Source organism: Lissotriton vulgaris, chromosome 3_1, assembly GCF_964263255.1.
Source record: "Lissotriton vulgaris chromosome 3_1, aLisVul1.2, whole genome shotgun sequence".
Classification (NCBI taxonomy): Eukaryota; Metazoa; Chordata; class Amphibia; order Caudata; family Salamandridae; genus Lissotriton; species Lissotriton vulgaris.
In genome coordinates, this window is record NC_141689.1 from 41,290,101 (window position 1) to 41,306,056 (window position 15,956).

General features: G+C 45.3%; 1 protein-coding gene across 2 annotated transcripts in view; it reads right to left on the minus strand.

Annotated features, from left to right (window-relative positions):
• LOC147725893 (long-chain-fatty-acid--CoA ligase ACSBG2-like) overlaps nt 1-15,956 on the minus strand; it is a 680,835-nt gene that overhangs the window by 480,833 nt on the left and 184,046 nt on the right. Inside the window, exon 1 of one of the 2 annotated variants that reach the window (XM_086960035.1) lies at nt 9,791-9,899. The exons of the other annotated variant lie outside the window; for it this stretch is intronic. Coding sequence (XP_086816161.1) covers nt 9,791-9,884 — 94 coding nt within the window. The 5' untranslated portion in view covers nt 9,885-9,899. Of the gene's footprint in view, nt 1-9,790; nt 9,900-15,956 lie in introns of those variants that run through there. 2 annotated transcript variants of the gene reach the window in all.

Genomic DNA, 15,956 nt, shown 5'->3' on the forward strand with positions numbered 1-15,956 from the left:
TCAATCTCTCACTCTCACATATACTCACTTATATACACCAATACTCACATATACTAGATTAAAACATATGTAGTTACTGATAAAGACAGTAGTGAGACAGTCATTCACTTACTAACACACACATATACACACTCATACAGTCTGGCACATATGCTGTCTTCAAAACACATACAAACAGTGAGTCAGTCATTGATGCATCAGTGTGCTAAGTAACACCCCCACCAAATCATACAGACATTTATACTGATACAAAAAAAACATCTAATAAGCCATAGAAACACACATGTAGCTACTCACAACCCATGCACCCACTTATATACAAAGTGAAACACTGATACAAACATTTAAATATTGAAACAATACTCGCTAATATATGTATTTACTATGATATTTATGTATTTATTTATTTTTAATATTTATAAAGCGCAGCATATACCCTTGGGCGTCTTGGCGCTAATAAATCATTTGTTTACATACGGAGCATGATGCTTTGGACCGGATGAAGAAGCAAACTGGCAAGGTGATATAGTTATTGAATAAACAACCAGGTCTTCAGGAGTTTACGGAACTGAAGGAGGGTGGTGCTTTGCCTGATGTTGAGAGGCAAGGTGTTCCAGAGTCTGGGGGCCGCCACCAGAAACCGACGGTCTCCCCAGGTAACGGTTTTGGTGCGAGGTACAACCAGTTGATGAAGAGTGGCTGATCGTAAAGCTCTGGTGGGTTTGTGGAGTTGCAATTGTTCCTTGAGAAAATGTGGTCCTTGATTGTTGAGAGCTTTAAACACAATGCAGAGGGATTTAAAGTGAATTCTTTTTTGTACAGTGAGCCAGTGAAAGTCTGTTATATTTTTGGAGATGGATTCGAACTTTGTTTTGCCTGAGAGCAGGCGTGCCGCTGCGTTTTGTATTGTTTGTAGCTTTGTGATTACTCTGGTTTGAGCATTAAGAAATAGCCCATTGCAATAGTCCAGGGATGAAAGGACAAGGGCAGTGACTAGTGTCTTAATGGCAGAATCAGGGAGAAAAGGACGTATCTTCCTGATCATTTTTAATTTCAGGTGTGCCGTAGACACTGTTTTATTAGCATGGTCCAGGAAGATAAGACCGTCATCAAAGATGACTCCGAGGTTCCTAACCTTGGTGGTAGGTGTGGGAGGGGTACCAAAGGTTTCAGGCCACCAACTGGTTGGCCAGGCTGGTGACAGGGGTCCAAAAATGAGTACCTCGGTCTTTTCTGAATTTAACTTTAGGCAGTTGGTAGCCATCCATTCGCCTATGTCTAGGAGCCCCTTCTTAAATTTATCGGCTATTTGTTCTCCGTTCCCTTTGATTGCCAACACTAGTTGGGTGTCGTCGGCATAGGAAGTTATAAGCCAGTTAACCAATCATTTTTTTTTTTTAAACATCCATTAAGACACTTATTTAAACATTCATTCTTCCATCGACCTTTACATATACATATATAAAACATATTTATTTTTCAGAAAGGCAAACATTCACTGGATGGTGTCATCAGTGATGTCATGAGTGATGTCACTGACCATGTCATGAGTGATGTAATATGTGATGTCATCAGCAGTGCATTACACGCGCAAGTTATAGTGAGTCCAACTAACTATAACGTAGGAATTTCAATGGTTTTATGTCAGTAAAATTTCCAGGTAACTATAACTGGTGTGAAACCTATGGTTTTTTCAGTGAATATATTATATATATATATATATATATATATATATATATTTTCATTCAAAGGCTCTGCAACAAAGAAAGCACACAGCAGCAGAGAAGTCGGTGAAAACTTCATTTATTGCATGAGGATGTCCCAGCTTCCGTCCTTCATTCTTGTTAGCCCGACGCGTTTCAGTGCTATCCTGCACTTTCCTCTGGGGCTGGATGGTAGTGCGTTTCAAATATGGGAGGCTTGTGCAATTACCAGTTCCCGTTTGGCTTGAATAGATCCGCTTGGGAGGCGCCATAGTAGCATGTGACTATTAGTGTCTGCTGGGAATTGTAGTTTGTATCGCCTTGATTTACTACCCGTAGTGGGTTCCACACTGGCAATCAATTACTTCAAGTCGAAGTGGTTTTGTAACACTCCACTGCGTTATGCAGGCATTCCAGTATGCCCCGGTTAGCTCGAACATCCACATCAGTGTTGCGCTCTGCTGCGCCGTTATATGTCTAGGTCAGTCCTCGCACAACGGCCCGTTTCTCCACGGCTCCTTCCTGCGTGTCCAGGCTGCTTTTTACCTGAATAAATAACATCTTGCTTTATATTTGGATTCGTGCTGGCTTTCTGTTCCTGGGAGACCGGAGTTGCAGTTTGCATTTTGCGTGTATATAAATATATACATATATATTTATTTCGAGCAATTCAAAAAGAACACAGCACTCTTCTCGGATGATTAAAGCAGTTTAATCCATCTCAGTAAAACTTCCTCACCTACGCGTTTTGAACAATGAATGTTCTTGATCACGGTAGTAACAAGTCCGTCTTTACTTTTTGTTATTTATACCCTGCTGCCCACTTAACAATTAGGATGCATTGTGGGAGGGGTAGTTTGTGCTTGGCTCTGATAAATCCCTTTGTCAATTTCCTTTTACAAATTAACAAGCCGCAAGTTATATGACAAGTTTAAAGCTTGAGTCAGGCTTAGTTGGTCTTAAGAGGGCTGAGTGCCCTTTAAAACCGAAGAATTAGTTTAAGTTCTTCTAGGTTGCGTATATATAGTTCTATTTTTGTGTCTGCCCGTAATTTAAAAATGTGTATCTCATTGTCAATTACCTATACTTAGATACAAGCCACAGAACTGACAAGAGTGAGAAGCACTTAGCTGACACTAGAGCATATATAAATAGAAATATATATATACGCAACCTAGAAGAACTTAAACTAATTCTTCTGTTTTAAAGGGCACTCAGCCCTCTCAAGACCAACTAAGCCTGACTCAAGCTTTAAACTTGTCATATAACTTGCGGCTTGTTAATTTGTAAAAGGAAATTGACAAAGGGATTTATCAGAACCAAGCACAAACTACCCCTCCCACAATGCATCCTAATTGTTAAGTGGGCAGCAGGGTATAAATAACAAAAAGTAAAGACGGACTTGTTACTACCGTGATCAAGAACATTCATTGTTCAAAACGCGTAGGTGAGGAAGTTTTACTGAGATGGGTTAAACTGCTTTAATCATCCGAGAAGAGTGCAAAGTTTTACAAAATAAATCCGTCTCGTTTTTTCACCTCTGCACATCCCTACAGGGTTCCTGTGAGCACAGAAGACTTGCACCTAACATTTCAAACTCTAAAGAGAACTGTAAAAGGAAATATAGCAGTGAATTTAGCAGACGGTGCTGGCTCATTGCTTCTAACGAGGTATTGGAATGGCGGCTGAGTGGGGGGGGGGGGGGGGGGGTAACCTTCCTTTTCAAATTAAAACAATCTGCACCAAGTGCCACTCAGGACTGGTGTGGGAGCAATGGCAGGTGAGACTCGGGCTCCTCCCTCTGCAGAGGACGGCTGGGGGAGGGGAGTGCAAGGGGAGAGGAAGAGACCACATACTGCCTCGAGAGCCATCAGGTAAACAAACAGATCTGCATTTCACTGAGAGTGCAGGTGGAAAGAAATCTTGGCGGCAGATTCGATCTTTTTGTTCTCGGTGAAACGAATGTACCTCAATGTTTCCTGGAATTCCTCAGATCACACGGTGCATCACGAAGAGAGAGGAAAGACTGGCGAAGAATGGCGGGCACGGGCCAGGATCCGGGCACTGTTACAGACAGACAGTGCCCATAAAACACAGAGTCAGAATCCAGGCACTTGCTGTATGTGACACACAGATGCACACGCCATAACTCATGTGCAGGAGCTCAGTGTGCACATGAAACACAGATACAGGTGTATGCACCTACGGTGTCCATGAAACGTCAATACATGTCAGAAGTCAGGTGTATGCATTTACTGAGGCCTTGAAACAAAACACAAGTCGGAATGCACGTGCAAGTACATGCTGTGACCGAGAAAAAGGACAAATCACATAATTCATGTTCAGGCATTCACTGTGCACATGAAAAACATACAGTGCAGATTTTAGGTGCGAGTGCTCACTGTGGTCATGAAACACAGGTGTACGTCAGAACTCAGGTGCCGCCACCACCCATAACACAAACTATTTCCATTGCACGTGAATACAGTGCATAAAACATCCAAACAGAGGAGCATATGCTTACTATGCCGTAGAACACAGTTTCACACTCCAGAAATGAGGTGCATACCCTTACTATGCTGTAAAACACAGCCTTACTCCAGAATTGAGGTGCATACCCTTACTATGCGGTAAAACACATCTTCACACTCCAGAATTGAGGTGTACTCTTACTATGCCGTAAAACACAGCTTTACACTCCAGAATTGAGGTGTACTCTAACTATGCCGTAAAACACAGCTTTACACTCCAGAATTGAGGTGTACTCTTACTATCCCGAAAAACACAGCCTCACTACCAAATTGAGGTGCATACTCTTACTATGCCGTAAAACACAGCTTCACACTCCAGAATTGGGCTGCATACTCTTACTATGCCGTAAAACACAGCTTTACACTTCAGAATTGAGGTGCACACTCTTACTATGCTGTAAAACACAACCTCACGCTCCAGAATTGGGGTGCACACTCTTACTATGCCGTAAAACACAGCTTTACACTCCAGAATTGAGGTGTACTCTAACTATGCCGTAAAACACAGCTTTACACTCCAGAATTGAGGTGTACTCTTACTATACCGAAAAACACAGCCTCACTACCGAATTGAGGTGCATACTCTTACTATGCCGTAAAACACAGCTTTACACTTCAGAATTGAGGTGCACACTCTTACTATGCTGTAAAACACAACCTCACACTCCAGAATTGGGGTGCACACTCTTACTATGCCGTAAAACACAGCTTTACACTTCAAAATTGAGGTGCACACACTTACTATGCTGTAAAGCACAAATTCACACTCCAGAATTGAGGTGTACTCTTACTATGCAGTAAAACACAGCTTCACACTCCAGAATTGGGCTGCACACTCTTACTATGCTGTAAAACACAACCTCACACTCCAGAATTGAGGTGTACTCTTACTATGCCGTAAAACACAGCTTTACACTCCAGAATTGAGGTGTACTCTTACTATGCAGTAAAACACAGCTTCACACTCCAGAATTGAGGTGTACACTCTTACTATGCTGTAAAACACAAATTCACACTCCAGAATTGAGTACTCTTACTATGCAGTAAAATACAGCTTCACACTCCAGAATTGAGGTGTACACTCTTACTATGCTGTAAAACACAACCTCACACTCCAGAATTGGGGTGCACACTCTTACTATGCCGTAAAACACAGCTTTACACTTCAGAATTGAGGTGCACACACTTACTATGCTGTAAAGCACAAATTCACACTCCAGAATTGAGGTGCACACTCTTACTATGCCGTAAAACACAGCTTTACACTTCAGAATTGAGGTGCACACACTTACTATGCTGTAAAGCACAAATTCACACTCCAGAATTGAGGTGCACACTCTTACTATGCCGTAAAACACAGCTTTACACTTCAGAATTGAGGTGCACACACTTACTATGCTGTAAAGCACAAATTCACACTCCAGAATTGAGGTGTACTCTTACTATGCAGTAAAACATCAACATGTATGATGCTGATCCGCATGCTGCGTAAGGTCCTTCCTCTCCTCCCTGCGCAAGCCAGACCAGAAGTAGTGCGTTGTACCATCCTAAGTCGACTTGACTATTGTAACGCACTACTTCTGGAGGCCCCGGTAACACTTCTGGGCAAGTTGCAAAGGGTGCAAAATATTGCTGCTAAACTCGCCCTTTCTCGCCCCTACCACAGCTCTTCTACGGCAGCACTGCAAGAACTTCATTGGCTGCCAGTTCATCTACGGGTGCGCTACAAAGCAGCGTGTATTGTGTTTAGGGCTGTTCATGGCCTGGGCCCCATTCCTTTGCGGCGAATGTTTGCCTGGTATTGTCCAGCTAGAGCTTTACGCTCCTCGTCATCCAGGCTACTGGTAGTCCCGCGATTCCAGAGAGTGAGGATGGGGGGCCGCTCCTTCAGAGTAGCGGCATCCAAACTCTGGAACTCTCTGCCTATATCCTTGAGAAGCCTTGGAGATCTCTTATCTTTCAGAAAGGCTCTAAAAACTCATCTTTTTCCCAGGATAGGCTGAGCTACTGTTTTCATTGAGTACGGGTCAAAGCGCCAGGATGCCCTTTGTGGTGACAGGTTGCGCTATACAAGTATGCCACAATACAATACAATACAATAAAACACAGCTTCACACTCCAGAATTGAGGTGTACACTCTTACTATGCTGTAAAACACAAATTCACACTCCAGAATTGAGTACTCTTACTATGCAGTAAAATACAGCTTCACACTCCAGAATTGAGGTGTACACTCTTACTATGCTGTAAAACACAGCTTCACACTCCAGGATTGAGGTGCATACTCTTACTATGCCTTAAAACAAAGCTTCACACTCCAGAATTGAGGTGTACTCTTACTATGCCGTAAAACACAGCCTCACTCCAGAATTGAGGTGCATACGCTTACTATGCCTTAAAACACAGCTTCACACTCTAGAATTGAAGTACATATTCTTACTGTGCTGTAGAACACTGTATCACACTCCAGAATTGAGGTGCATACTCTTACTATGCCATAAAACACAGCTTCACACTCTAGAATTGAGGTACATACCCTTACTGTGCCTTAGTACATTGCATCACACTCCAGAATTGAGGTGTATACTCTTAATATGCCATAAAAATACAGGTTCACACTCCAGAATTGAGGTGCATACTCTTACTATGCCTTAAAACACAGTTTCACACTCCAGAATAGAGGTACATACGCTTACTGTGCCTTAGTACAGTGCATCACACTCCAGAATTGAGGTGCATACTCTTACTATGCCTTAAAACACAGTTTCACACTCCAGAATAGAGGTACATACGCTTACTGTGCCTTAGTACAGTGCATCACACTCCAGAATTGAGGTGTATACTCTTAATAAGCCGTAACACACAGCTTCACATTCCATAATGGAGGTGCTCGCTCTTACTGTGCCATAAAAAAGAACTTCATATTCCAAAATTCATGTACAGTTGCATAGAGTGCCCATGAAAATCCAGAGCTCTGGCGCCTACACTTACTATGCCACAAGACACAGCTTCACACTTGAGAATTCAGGTGCATTCTACTACTGTGTCATAAAACACAGATTCACAAAACACAATTCTGGTTCATACTCTTAAAATGCTGTTGCAAAGTCATCCTGTGTGTTCTGCGCACTCCCATGTTATGCTGGTTGGTACTGGTGGTAACTGACTCCGTCCCTGGGCTCTGGTTCACCAGGCCCAGGGCCAGTGCTGTGTATATAACACAGTTAAAACACACACATACATCAGGGTACACTATATATTAGGGTACACTTATAATTGGCACGACCTCCCTATAAGTCCCTAGTACATAATAGGACAGGAAGATTAAAACTACCTTTAAGTCCCTAGTATATAATAGGTCTGGCAGCTTAGAGGCCGGCGTGTGTGCACCGCTGAGCGTCTGAGGTAATCTTAAAATCATCTCTGTGTTGAAACACTTCTTTTCAATGTAAATTGTGCCCAAACTCGACGTTGGACTTAAAAAGTGATAAACTACATTATTTGGCATATCTGGGCTCCCCTTTGTGTTCCAGGGTTGGGGGGGAGGGGAGGCCTCTGAGGCTATAAGGAGGAGGCTATACGGAGGACCCTTATAAAAGAGGTTTTACATGCCTTGGGGATCGAGAAATTGCACATATAATTTCCTCCATTGTAGTAAAGTGCTTCCCAAATTCGACTTTTGTGCTAGGAGCCTTGCGGAGTGAGGATCTGCACTATTGCTGCATATTCAGGGCCCCTAACGTCTCCCCTTGGGATCCCAGGGACACTCCGAAGGACACTCAAACTAATATAGAACGATAACAGACTAGTTGAATGCTAATAAACAGCGCGTTCATAGTTCCAGACCCTTGAAAGAGAATCAATACAATTCATTTTTCAGGTAAAAGCTGTTTATTTCCAATTGTATGTGTTCTACTGTGACTTCTAGGCACCTCCATTGGTTACAGTGCACTGCAGCTTGCAAGCACATAGTAGGCACCTTGAGGTCCATGCTAACGAGTTGTGGCTTATGACTATATATGATTGCGACCAAGAATGGTCTTTCTTTACTGAACGACTTGAAACGAATGGCCCTATGCTTGTCCGTTGTTTCCGTTCAGGGACCTCAGCACGTCGCTACTCTTTTCAGTTGGGTCCACCATGTTGCTAGTTGGGAAATCTCAGACTCACACCCCCTAAGGTTTTTGACTAAGCTACACCCCTGGGTGTCCTTGAACGTATACAGTGCTCTGCTGAGCCTGGGCTGGTGCGGGTTTTTGGGGGTAGTACGTGTGTGCACTTCAACAGGGGCGTAACACAGGCCCCTGCAGCCCCGGCGGTGCGGGGGGGGGGCCCTCACCCTCCATGGGGCCCCGTCAGCACCACACTTCTGCTGGGGAGCTCTAGATTGAGTCCGGAGGGGGCACCTTCACGTACCCTGCAGGGGGGGGGAGGGCCCTCATGGTTCGTTACGCCACTGCACTTCAACGTATACAGTGCTCTGCTGAGCCTGGGCTGGTGCGGGTTTTTGGGGGTAGTACGTGTGTGCACTTCAACAGGGGCGTAACACAGGCCCCTGCAGCCCCGGCGGTGCGGGGGGGCCCTCACCCTCCATGGGGCCCCGTCAGCACCACACTTCTGCTGGGGAGCTCTAGATTGAGTCCGGAGGGGGCCCCTTCACGTACCCTGCAGGGGGGAGGGGGGCCCTCATGGTTCGTTACGCCACTGCACTTCAACGTATACAGTGCTCTGCTGAGCCTGGGCTGGTGCGGGTTTTTGGGGGTAGTACGTGTGTGCACTTCAACAGGGGCCCCTGCAGCCCCCGCAGTGCTGGGGGGCCCTCACCCTCCAGGGGGCTCGTTCAGCACCGCACTTCTGCTGGGGAACTCTAGATTGAGTCCGGAGGGGGCACCTTCACGTACCCTGCAGGGGGGAGGGGGGCCCTCATGGTTCGTTACGCCACTGCACTTCAACGTATACAGTGCTCTGCTGAGCCTGGGCTGGTGCGGGTTTTTGGGGGTAGTACGTGTGTGCACTTCAACAGGGGTGTAACACAGGCCCCTGCAGCCCCGGCGGTGCGGGGGGGCCCTCACCCTCCAGGGGGCCCCATCAGCACCGCACTTCTGCTGGGGAGCTCTAGATTGAGTCCGGAGGGGGCCCCTTCACGTACCCTGCAGGGGGGGGCCCTCATGGTACGTTACGCCACTGCACTTCAACGTATACACTGCTCTGCTCAGCCAGGACTGCCTCCTTGTTATAACAGGGTCCCTCAGCTTTTACCATGTTTGCAGGTAAAGAACAAGAAGCACAGGAAGACAACACAACTTCTGCAAGACTGGATGACGTGGCCAAGGCGGAGGGCAGGTTTATAGCTCACCATTGAAGAGGGAGCTCTTGCACTACAGTCTATCCCCTGGATGAGGTAAGCCCTCAGCACCCAGGAGACGCGTACCCTGCACCCGCATGGCTCTCAGAAGGAACCTGAAACCAACCTCTCCCAACCTTCACGCGCCACACTGTGTGGCGGTAAGCCTCTAGTACAGTTCCCTCCCCATTCATTCATCTTCCAATGCTTACCCAGGGGTGGTCGCTGCAGACTCGCGTCGAGTTGCATCGCCAGCTCTTCTCTCAAGCTCGCTTGGTAAGAAGGCGGGAACGGGGAGGTGAACATTCACAAACAGCTCCAGGTGGTGCGAAACCGGAGCTGGCCAGAGCCTGCCCAGCAGAGGCGTAAACAAGAGTCCCAACAGCTCTGGGGCTGAGGTTTCCCTCATGGACCTCACTCAGGTCATTCCCAGAGTGTCAGAGAGGTGCACCCTGTGCCCAGCATGCCTGGAGGACAGCCTGTGCAGACAAGAGTCGAACCAGAGGAACCGGTTCCACCACCAGACATTCTACGAAAGAGGAACCCAACACCAACTGAAGCAAACCCGCGACAGACAAATTCAGAGCATGCCTCGCCTTCACTTTAAACCTGAAACCAAAAGATATAAAGAAGCATTTATCACCCAATTTCTTATAAATGTATTTAATTATTCCGCGTTTTGTATCGCGCGAACTTGACCCCATAGGGTATCAGAGCGCTTTACTGATCATGATATGTTTCCTTTTGCGTTGACAGTACAAAGTTCTGTATAGCATTTAATATAACAAAGTCCAGTACAATGTTGTCCCTGTTCCTTCTTTTGAAAACTACTTTAGCACCTTCGCAGAATGTAAGACTCGAGGAGCTCAGTCTTCCCGGGAAGTAAGAACCTGTAAATAACTAAAGACACCAATCTTTAGCCACATTCGCTTGAGCCTGTAGGCGAGAGTATCCAGGCGAGACCCGTGTGGGCGCTCTGCAAAGATTACGGGAGGAACTTGCTCATTAGGAAAATCTTGGTTTCTTTCTTGAATCTTGTGAACGAGGAGTTACTTTCTTTAATGATTCATTTAGATGTTGATTCATGTTGTTGTTTGTGAAGCACGTGCTGCAGAAATATCAAAACAAGATATGCGTGGCTTGCACAGTTAGGGGTGTCAGCTACAACCATCAGATGCCATGTGTGGTCTGTGCCGCTGGGCTCTGGAGGCTGAAAGCATGTCTTTCATTCATTCACATGTCTGAATTCTATCCGATGTGAAGAGCATGTTCCTTATTATGCAAAGTAAACCAAACTACCAGTTAGGCATTTTGCGATTGTAGCCTGAAGAAGACTTGGATATTTTATATGATCGAAACAAGTCACATAAATCAGTCTGTACATAATAATGAAACTGCAGCGTGGCAGAGACTAACAGAAGCAGGCTGGGAATGACTCTCTTTCCTTTCTTTAAGTTTTTCAAAAACAATCCTTTCACTCAGAAACGCTCACACAAACACACAAATCTAAAATAGGTTAACATTAATATTAAATATTAAATCTGTACCTAGGCATCCTCATCAATGCCAAGACATCCAAAAACAAGCATTTGCAATGCAATAGGTCTCGCATTATTAAAGTTGAGCTATTGGTGTTGCATTATTTAGCAATGCCAATAGCTCAAACTTTAATAATGCGAGACCTATTGCATTGCGAGGTGCAGAAGGCCGAGTTTTGACTGTGAGTCTCATTTCGGCGTGTCCCTCTTACTCGTGCTGGTTCTTTTCCACCCCTTCTGTCTCCTTTTGGTGTTTTCCTTCCCTTCCTCGCTCCACTTTTCCCCCTTCTGTTGCTCTGGGGCAAAGTCTGATGATACAAAGTGAGTCCAGACACCCTCCCATCCCCCACGAGAGTGTTGGTGCCGACAACCCACAACCACTGACAGCACTGACACCAATTAAGCGCTGGTCAGATTACTAAATTAATACATGTGGCGTCCTTGACTTTTTCAAAAGTTACTTACTAAGAAATGGTGATGCCATGTAGCTTCTAAGGATTTCTCAACTGGCTAATGCACCATCAACTGCGGAGCGCTGGATGCAAGCCGTAGGTGCCGCCCCCACTAGGCTACCAGTAATGGTTCTTCTCATGAGATTGAGTGCAGGCATCCCTTTGCCTGTGGGTGACACTGTAGTTGTTCCTCAGCGCTGGCACTGAGGTACTTATAGGTTTGATATTCAGTGGTACAATCCGTGGCGTTAACCACAATATGAGGCATTAGCCAGAAGCCATCACTTGGGAGTCATGCTGGTGCCAGGACACTGCAATGTGCTCTTGATTGGCACAGATGGTTTAAGGACCTTTACCTGAAGAGTGACTGAGGTACCCGGAGGTCTGGAGTCCTTAGGACTGACCACAGACGACAGCAGGTGCAACGCCAGAGACCATGTACCTTCTGGGGTAGTACGGACATGGGTTCAAGTGGGGATATCTCTACACTAAGTTAGCCTGAAGATGTGGCAAGGGTTGCGGGCTCAAGTCGACGCCATTAACTGTGTCTGAGTCCTCTGCCCAGGGGGGAAGTTAAGGTAATCCTCAAGACCCCTGGACGTAATTGTAAGGCTCAAAGAGGCTTTCCAAGCATGGACAGGACCAGGCTAACCCTTTTCAGAGGCAAAAGGCCGGCACTTTCCCTCTGCTGACCGTCGACTCTTCGTATAATATGAAAAACTGCAGTGGATGCGCTGTTTCAACGGCACTAAAGAAGCGTATGGGAGAGAGACAGCTCTGACAAACTGCACAGGCGTTTCCATGCCAACCAACCACGGCACTGTTGCGTCTTCTGGGAGCATGTAAATGAACACGTCAGACACATGGAGCTCTGTAACAGGCGTCTTTATTCCTCTACATGCGATCACACTTTGCGCGCATTGCGTCATAACTTTTATAACCACACCTTAACACCTCCAAGCAGATTAAGAAAATTCCTGATTAGAGTCCACCCAGAATAACAAGGGTCCTGGCACACATAATATCACGTATCTGAAAAGGATATGCAGTTCCTGGGGGAGTGAACAGGTCTCTTATGGCTGGCCCCCACACACTCTGAAGGAAGTCAAGCTTCATCATTGGGCGTTGCTCCTCGTCGGGCCGGCGCTGCAATGCCCAACAGGCTCCCGCGAGAGGTCTCTTTGCCGGAGATCTTTTAAGAGACAGCCGTAAGGTGCGTGAGGGTAAGTGGTCAAGGTAGTAAAGTGAGTGTGAGTCAGTGAATTAAAATAGGTTTAGTACTGCCCTATATGGAACAAATGTTATTCTATGGGTGCACTAACCTAACTAAAAACGGTGGGTCCTATTTGGTATTAATGATCCTATAGGGTCTAGTCAGTGTATATGGTTCCCATACAGGTATAAATTACCGCCACACTCATGTACTTGTCTGAGGAATCAAAGTTTCAGTTAGCCATCCAGAGAATACAATTTAGGAAAAGGTGTTTATATTTGTATGCACTGGTACATTGTAATATTTTTGGACATGTTATTGAATATGGAAATACAACATCCTTGAATATATTAACTATACGGAAAAAGATCTTTCCTTTTTTATTCTTTTCTAGTTTTTCTCATGAGAAGTTTTGTTCTTTGAACGGTTCATGTCACTCCCCCCTCGCTTGCTAGTGGACATTTGTCTGCACTGCCCTGTGACAGCATTACCAGCCGCCCAGACCTCTGTGCAGGCTCCAGTTTATTATTTAACTCCACCGAATACTTTCTCCTTGATCTCAGTCACCATGGGAAACAAGCATTTGCAATGCAATAGGTCTCGCAGTTGCATTGTCATTTACAATGCCAATAGCTTAAACTCTCGCAAATGCGAGACCTATTGCATTGCTAAATGCTTGTTTTTCCAACACGCCTTTTCCGACGCTTTTGTCGTTTCGAAGCCATGTAAGCATGAGGTGTTACTATTTCTCGGCTGTTTGTGCAGGCACCAGAGGATACATTATTTATCACACCTTCCCTCGCCCCTGCACCGACCTGAGGACGAACATATGTAGGTGACGAAATGAACAGACTAGACAACACCTTTCACGCTGGGCAGAGTTCTGCTCTAATTCATCTGTTTGCAACACCTTTTCACCGGGTTCACCATCCCTTTTTTCTGTTAGTTGAAAAAGTCAATCCAAACCCCCGAGCACTCATGCACTAGGAAGAACCTCGTTTTAAAATCGAAGTGGTTTAAAAAATGTTTTTCTTTATCACTCCTTTGTAATCCATGTAGCTGAGTTGCATTAATATATCATCAAAGCACTCATGTTTGTGGTGGGTTATTTGCACGAGCGTTTTGCTCCTTTTTTTGCTGCTCAGCTTCCTGATGGAAGAGCTCGCCATGCAGAAGGCTACCGTGGGCCTCACTGGAAGGCACCCGGGTCAGACCAAGCTTCTGATCCGGTTTCATAGCCAGGAAGGAAGCCAACCGGTGGCAACCCCCCCCTCCCCCCCCCCCCCCCCCCCCCTGCTGAAACACCGCTGCCCTGGACTCTGATGCGAGCCAAGATACTGTAAAGCCTGGACCCGATCCCTGCCAGACCCTGTTCAAGCACATCTGTCTAAATGTTAACTTTCAGCATCGTTCTTACCACTCCCACACTGTCAGAGGACATCTCTATCTCGGTGCTGTCAATCGAAAGAACCGCTTTCCACTATCTGAGCTATTTTGGTTCAATGGCTGCGGCATAACAGTTCAAACGTACATGCTGAACATCTCACACTGTTTCCTGTTTTTGCAATAAAAGAGTTTGAGTAAAGGGCGTGGCGGTCAGGATTAAAACATGGTGCTCAGTTCACCATCTGCTCATGTCACAGTTCGACTGCACGTCACCGGATGTACGTGCAACTCTAATTGTTAAGTTGTTGTTTGCTGGCATCTTTAAAAGCAGTGTTTTACGTAGCGCTACATAGGGAAGAGTGTTTTTTTAAGTGCTGCAAATAAATTACAAACTGCGAAGTTCCTCCATGTATTTCCACCAGGCGGTTGGAAGGTAACCAGCCTTGCTAGGCTTCGAACCTGCAGCCACTGCATGTCTTAGGGCCGGCGTTCAAGTCACTGATCTTTCCTGATGGCGAAACACTATGACAATATGCAAAAAAAAACACAAACAGTAAAAAATCAAAAGGGAATATTGTTCTTATTATTGTGTTCCATTTCTCCATCTGAAGTAGACAGCTATCGGCGCACGGCCCAATTTAATGAAATAGTTTAGGTCCAGTTGGTTCTCAGCCTTGCCAGGTGTAGATTAATTGAATCAACTCCTAGAGGAAGAACATTTTATAAAGCTAGGTATTTTATTTATTTATTTTGAAGGTTTTATATAGCGCTAGCTCCACCCGAGGGTATCGGAGCGCTTTGCATTTGCATGGTTATAAACAGGAAAGAGCAACAATTGTTATGAGAGAACCAAATTATACAAGGTGGTCTAAAAGAGTAAAATGAAAAATGTAGAGTACATAGTGAGAGAGAGAAGGAGATGATAGTGAAACCCATTTAAAAGAATAAATATGTCGTTACATAATAACAATTTTACAGTATACCAAGGGAGGGCTCGGGGGACATAGTAGGGGGGGAATTGGGTAGGTGAAGAGGGGTGGGATGGGAAAAATGGGCTGGTAAGGGAGGGGAGAGGAGTGTGGAGGGTGTCAGGAGGGGGGTGTGTAGGTGCGGGAGGTAGAAGGGTTTGCATAAGGAAGGAGGAAGAAAGTAGTCGGTACGGAGAGCAAGGGATGGTTAAACAAAAGCTGTTCATCGGACTATTTTTCTATTAAGTGGCGGACAATTAATTCTTCAGGGAAAATACTAATTCAAACAATTTGTGAGACCTATTAAACTAGGCTGGGAAGAAGTCGTCAACAACAGGGAGTAAAAGGCAAATGAAACTAATGCCAAGAGCCCCAATCTGAGTTACACAGACAAAAAGATGTATCGTCTTTAAACTTCATTTACCTTTAGAAAATAAACAGATATGTAAAACCACAGCTCAGACTAGCACACAAAATGCAGTGTTTTACAGACTGGGTTCTTTCTCTCCGCCTGCCTAAATTCAAAGGCAACCGGTCTGGGGTCATCCGTGGAAAACAAAGATTTTTAAAAAGTAGCGTAAAAATAACCATCTTGTCACACAATTCCATTGCCGAAATCACAAATTCTGTCCATCTGCGCCAACTAGATTAGTTTTGACACAAAGGGCATTCTGCACACCGGTTGTGTTTTATCATTAACACTCCCCTTAAGGAGCAGGGCGGGGTGAGACCTGCCTGTGCCTGTCGCATCCAACTGGCTCATTTCTTCTTCCGAACGCCTTTTATCAGAACTTGGGCACGTGATAAAATGCAGGTCTCCT